At 37.0% G+C, this 7,210-nt stretch overlaps 1 protein-coding gene across 1 annotated transcript; it reads left to right on the forward strand.

Annotated features, from left to right (window-relative positions):
• Positions 1-4,033: 4,033 nt before the first annotated feature.
• On the forward strand, positions 4,034-4,874 carry LOC116200507 (zinc finger protein GIS3). Its single transcript, XM_031531356.1, has one exon. It carries the CDS (start codon positions 4,034-4,036, stop codon positions 4,700-4,702), a length of 669 nt encoding a protein of 222 aa, XP_031387216.1. The 3' UTR covers positions 4,703-4,874.
• Positions 4,875-7,210: the final 2,336 nt, after the last annotated feature.

Below are 7,210 nucleotides of genomic sequence, written 5' to 3' on the forward strand. Positions count from 1 at the left end.
CCGCCTATGAAGAACCCGACCCGATTCGGTCCGAGTTCGGAACCCGACTCTCTCTTGTGGATTGAATATGTCGACCGGAATTATTCTCCCATTTGATGTGTGAGAATAATGGCATTCAATTGCCCGTTACAAATCACTTGTAACTCCCGGAATAATTTCACACCATTAATCTCGATTAATGGTAACTATTGGCAGCACAAAAAATATTTAGTCATAAATGCTACTATACTATGCGGGTGCATATATGAAGGTGTGCGGCAGTGTGTGGCAGTGCATGCATGCGTGCGTGCATGTGGCAGAGCACCGTTGAGAGAGAATCGTGCGGGTGTGTGTGCTCTTATTAGAGAGTTCGTGTAAGTCTGTACTTGTGCTGTGGAATATGATTAGTTCCCTATGGATTTCGTAGCCCGGATCCATCGCCCGTGCCATTTGTATTCGTTCTTATAAGTTATTCGGTACTTGATCAAGTCCATGAGACATATTCCTGGAAATCCGATAAAAACACATAGAGATAATTCGAATTTTATCTCGGTTAATTATTTCGAGTAATTAACATTTGGATCATGTTTTCCAACAACTACTGTTTTAATCCTTTTTCTTCCCCTTTTTTGGCCAAAACAGGGGGAAAAAAAAAGAAACAGAGAGAGAGAAAAAACTAAAGCTTTTCTTATTTCCGCTATTGCGGGGTCGAGGGGCTCTTCGACTTCCGAAGGAGCTAGGCGATTATCCTTGAACTTCATACTAGTCCGATCATGTCATTAACAACAGCCACATATATATATATATATATATATATATATATATTCATTAAGATCAATTTAACGAACTTTTAAGATTATCCATTCAAACTCAAAATCACAAGCTCATATTTCAACTGTTAAAATCACAGGAGAAGAAAATTAATATCATACTCATGTAATATTTTGTTATGAATTATCGTCTGAAAACATATACGTATACACATGTTTGTATATACGTTTTAGACCCATTTAATTAATATTCATGTGAATTTGTTTTATTAAACAATTAGTATATTATATTCTTTTGTTCATGTGCTCCTATCTATAGGGACAATATGATCAGCAGTCAGCACATTAATTATCTTATATATATTATTATCTAAAAGCCATTATGGAGAATAAATTTCAAAAATAAAAAGACACAAACATCGTGTGTGTGTGTGTGTGTGTGTGTGTAGACAAGATTCCTCTCTGTTGCAAATTAATAAACTAAACCCGGCAAGGACACGAAATAAATGATTTCTTTCCGTTGAAATCACGGATGGGGCCACCCCCCTTATACATTAACTGAGGCTATTTATCATTACGGTGTCAATTGATTCTAGTCACGACATGGTTTGAATGAATCTGAATCTCTGCATTGCCATGAAATCAGTCCTTTAGAATCTCAGTTTACCAATGAACTGAACCAATATCTTGCAGTTAAAATATTTGTTCTATGTACCCGGATATCTGAAAGCGTATCGGTCTTCGACTACTTTAGTTTGAATCGGATTGGTCTCTGTTAAAGGGTAAAAATCTCATAATATAAATTTTATACAATCACAAAACTCAAATCCGATCTAGACCTTATTTAAAAAAAAATAAGTGGTCGACTATTTGAATGAATGGACATTAATTTGGGCTTAAAATATTTGTCATGCCCGTCTATACCTCTGATCGAGATGGTTAATTTGCTTCGCGCACATCCCAACACCAAGGAAGAAATACTTGCATTTGAGGGAGGGAACATGTCTCAAGAAGCACACCGTCAGTCTAAAAACCTTAATCTGATCCAACATGGGAGACCACACCAAAATAAAGGTCTCATTAGCATGATATTTCAATTAATATTGTTGCCTTATCCGTACTTGGCTAGCTAATTATCAATTCTTCCTGATTATCTAGTTCACTACTTTGAGAACATGGAAAAGCTAATGCTTCTCATGTAAACCCAAAAGCCCAAGCTGATCTCACCCAAATCGCCCAAATTATTCGCGTTCGGGTATGGCCTCGAGTTTCAAACTAGGAACTGATCATTTGACCAGACCCAATACAAGGATTTTTTTCCCTGTGACGAAGGAGGTTCAAGGCCTAGCTAATACGATGAAAGAACAATTCTAAATAACAAATAAAGAAACATTGATAGTCCCATGAGATATCGAACCTGCGATCTCCAGGTGAACAGACGAAGATATGCGCCACTACATTATACTAGATTTCTCTTTGATACAATATGTATATATATTGATATAACTATCATGCAATAAAATAAAAACTCTTGTTTTAAATTAGATTGTGGGGCGAGTAGAGTGCGTTTTCTTATCCTCAGCCACCCTCCTTTTTTTAATATATTCTTTGAATTTGTATTAATTTTAATTATTTTTTTCGTACTTAATATTCGGAAGTTCACTAGATCCGATTAATTTATAAATATGTGGTGGCAAGTGGGATGGATTTTCCCACCCTTAGTCACACACCCTCTTTTTCTTTTTGTATTTTATATATATATATATATATATATATTAATTTTTATTATTTTAAGTATATAATTTTCTTTGAGTGTACATACTTTATATTCGGAAGTTCACTAGATCCGATTAGTTTAGGTTCGAGCGACATTGACCTACTAAAGGATAAATGCATGGATTGGCTGGCGAATTTTGCTCTCTCATTGCCTCTAGAGGTTCATAGATATGACAACTGTCCTGCTAGACTTGACCTTGTCATATTTGGAGACCTTGTTGGGACTACCATGCCTTGTCTTTGTATTTCTTAACTACGTTTAATTTTAAATGTAATTGGGCTTCGACCCCTAAATTCATCCAAAAAAGGATAAGCCTCTCTTGATCGTTAAATCTAATATTTTAACATAGAAGTATTGTTTATTGCACAAAATATTATGATAAACTAAACAAATGATGAAAAAATTTTCGACTTCCAGCAACGCGCGACATTGCACCCTAACATTCTTTCATGTTAGTTTCAGTTGTTTTGTTTCTTTCTCGCCTTCTATATCATCTTCATTCTCATTTATATGACTCTTTGTGAATATTTTTTCAGCTATGAGCATATGTTTGTATTATGATTTGAATTCGGGCTAATGGAAAATCGACCCAAAATAACTCGATCAACCAAGGGTTGGTTTTCTCCTTCAATTCGGTAAGGTTCTCAAGGATGGATTTTGAGATCGTTGACTCAAACAAATCGGTCCTCGGAATTTTTTTCTCCAAACCTGCTCATACTCAACCAGCAATGAACCTCTTTTTTTTTTTTTTTCCCGAGTTACAACGCGGCCTGTGATTCGTCTGGAAGGAATAAATGGGAGAGCAATATAAAGAAGCGGAGAATTTCACTGATAAAAATCAAACCCATGAAAATTTCAAGTCGAGGGTGATGCTGACGATCAATGCCACTTTAATAAGTGATTGTATGACTGGAAATTTTGAAGGGAGCGTTTGGTTTCAGAGTTAAAGTAACTTTGATTTTGATTTTGATTTTAATCGTGGAAAAAGACAAATGAGATAGTATTATAAATTTGATTTGGGAAACGTGTGTTTTTGTTGTGTAGTGGGTAGAGTTAAAATCAAAATCATAATTTTAAAATCTGATCATGAAACCAAACATGCCCTGATCAGTCACCAAATTTTGCAGACAAGTGAAAAATAATCTCACTAATAGATTTTGTATGTAACAGATATACCACGTGATATTATGTCACAAGGCACATAAAAATTTTTATTTTTATCAACAATATAATTTTTTTATATTTTTGTGATAATACTAAAAACCAAAATGATAAATCTTAATTGACTTGTAATATTGACACCTGATATAGTAGTTACATATAATATTTCTCAAAACAACTGATTTACAACTGACTTATTATTATTATTATTATTATTATTGGTGATAACTAAAACAACTGATTTACAAGTTTGTCCCTTTTCATCCTTTTTATAAATACCCCCCGACATGCAACGCTCGCTTTGCATAAACCTCTGTGTCTTCTCTTAATTAATTCCTTGATTAAAATGGCAGACTTCGAGTTTCACTTCCAGTCCAAACCCAAAGGAAGAACAACCTCCCCGAGCCTGAAGCTCTTCGGCTTCGACGTCTCCCGTGACGAAGACGATGAGTCTTCTGCACCTCTTCTAGACCGTAACGACTCTGCCAGATCAGCAACAGTCGCCTCCGCGTCCTCTGAGTCTGGGCGTGCCATCCCTCCCTCCACTGACCGGCAATTCGAATGCCAGTACTGCTACCGAAAGTTTGCCAACTCCCAAGCCCTAGGGGGCCACCAGAACGCCCACAAGAAGGAGCGCCAGCACCACAAGCGTGTGGTTGCCGCTGCCTCGTATCTGAGGTCGACCAACCCTATGGCCTCAGCCTTTGCACCCCCGCACCACCTACTGGCGGCTGCAGGATCCACATCCCCGCGGTGGCTCAGCTACCAAATCCCACGACAAGCGATGGCACCGCCTGTCTGTGTGTTGTCACATGGCTGTTGCTTTGCCGACCCAGTTGGCGGGGGAGGGCCAGGTGTTGGTGCAGCGGTGAAGTCGCTACATGCCCACAGCCGGCCCCAAGTTTGGGCCTTTGACAGACAACCTTTGGGGCGATTTGGTGGAGAATCCAGACTCGGTTTTGACGATGCCGCTGGTGTTGACCTGCATCTGAGCCTCGCACCAGCCGCACCTTAATATATATGCAGCTAGCTCGAGTGGCTTTGGATGCACGGTTAGATTGACCAGGCTCAGCTCAATATGGCCACGGGCTAGCTCCATGGCTTAGCTCAGAGAGGGTTTCTTGACTGTTTTCTGTTTTTCATAGTCTTAGTCGCTTTAATCATTGGACTCGTACATTTTCTGTGCAAAAATGAACTGATCATTTGATTGTTCTTACTCAGGCCAAATTAGTTGAAAGAGGAACTGTGTCAACTTCTCTTAATTCGAGCGCGTCGGCGAAAATGAACACTGCTTTCATATTGTTAACACCTTTTTTTTTTTCCCTATAGTAAAACTATGGCCAAAGCAATAATTCGCAATTCCCATATACCACCTTACTGCAGGTCGTAGGTGATTTATAAGTTGGGCTACTTTAAAAATCATAAGCTATAGCAGGCGCGCAAAGCATGTATTTGTTGATATCCGTGGAGTCCAAATTAATTTAAAAAAATTAGTTTAGCATGAAGATGATAAATTATATATATATATATTACATATATATATATATATGTTTTTATATGTATGCCTTCATGGGTCAAAAATGGAGTGGCTCGCAAAAGCGTTGCGGCTACTTTAAATCGTTGGTTGCATTAGCGTGATATTTTTTTAGTCAAATTACGAGCATTCCAAATCTATTGATTGAAACTAATCCTGCTAAAATCTCAGTTTAGTTTTGGCCATAAGGCACTTCAAGTGAATTTCGAACATCTGCATTGCAGTGAAAGTCAGCCGCATTGTTATTATTATCTCTGTTTTCATAAAAAAGAAGAAGAAAGGATCACAAAAAATGATGAAAATGACCTCTATTTTGATGTGTGGCGTTCTGAGCATCCTAAGAGCCATACTGTTAATATTTAAATAGATAATAAACTACATATCAGATAAGCTTGGGCTCTATTGTGATAATTGAAAATTTTCACGTGATATTGAAAGCCTGTTCTATCAGTAGATATACCTTTTATTATAGTAATTCCGGATGGATTTTAAAAACTGTTCCAACCGAAATGAGATTGATCATCTATATAAGTAGATTAATTCTTTAAGTAAACCGTCACGACAATGTCAAAATTTTACAAGATGGGGAATAAAAAGAAGATCTCATTCGAATGGAAAAAAAAAAGGGGTAAGCAGAGAAACTGAGAAATAAACCGATTTTCCATTTCTCTCTCTCGACTTGCTTCACTAATGGGTGTCACACTCCCTGTTTGTATAAAGTGACAGGGGTTTATCTCTTCGCTTCATTCCTAGTCACCTTTCCCTATTAATTAATTATAATAATTATTCCACTTTAAAAATAAAATTACTAAGATTGGCAGATTTATGGAGAGTTACGGGCAGTAGCTAGGTCAGTAGCTTAGCTTAGCTAGGGAATCAATTTCATTGTACTGATCATAATTAAGAACTGATTTATGGATTTGTTTTTCCTTTCTTTGGTGGAAAGCACGTGACGAATATGTATGTTTTGTCAGGAGCATGTATGTGGATAGACATAAAGATTGACACGAAGGCTCTCTTAACTGAGAAAAATTTCCAGGTTATAAGAAACAACAAACCAAATTACATTTAGTAATACTAATAAACTGATTACGTACTTTCCCATGAAAATAATATAATTTGATAAATTATTTTGCATCGTTTTCAACAAATAGATATTAGACATTATGTAAGTACAAGAATCATTTAATTTTTACTTTTTAAATAAAAGTTCCTATTTGTTGATGCACTTACGCATTTACAAATAAACAAATTAAGGCAGCTCATTTACAGGGAACAGACCGTCGGGTTCAGACCTTGGTGTTGTGTAGTGGTATAAGTCAAACATTTGGCCGCTTTTCGAATCATAACGATGATCATATATTTGCTTTATAACTGATCAATCCCTTGAACTACAACTCTCTCTGGCAGGGCATAGGTTTCTAAATGCGCAAAATCTCCACAGTCGCCTCTTCCGGTTTCCCCATTCCACAGAAATTCATCCGGGGTCTCGTTACATACTGAGAGGATAACGGAGTAGAATTGGTGGGACCAAAGACGAACTGAATACGTAATCAAGGCATAAAACTATAGCTAGCTGGCAGTTCAAACGGGGGATTTTCTACTCTTAATCGTGAAGATATCCGCTTTTCCTCTATCCAAAACTTTCAAGATCTTAGACATCTTAGTTACTATTACTGAGGCTTTAATGTTCTCCATTAATCTAATTTCTCATGTGTATATAATTCCGCAGGTCACAGTGAGATTAGCAATTTTGCTGATTAAAGGTTGCTTTAATCCATGGGAAGTGGACCGGGAAGAAAAGCAACATTAACTTATTCGGCTTGTGAATCGGTGCATCGCCTTTGACACTGAATTAAAAACTTGTGTGCATGAGTAGAGCTGAAAGGTATTCTAGATCATAAGAACGCATTGCTCTATTAGTATCCTAACATTTCTCTTTCATATCTCAATCACAAACCTACCATGTACCGATATTTTCTTTTCAAA

Source organism: Punica granatum, chromosome 3 (assembly GCF_007655135.1).
Source record: "Punica granatum isolate Tunisia-2019 chromosome 3, ASM765513v2, whole genome shotgun sequence".
NCBI lineage: Eukaryota > Viridiplantae > Streptophyta > Magnoliopsida > Myrtales > Lythraceae > Punica > Punica granatum.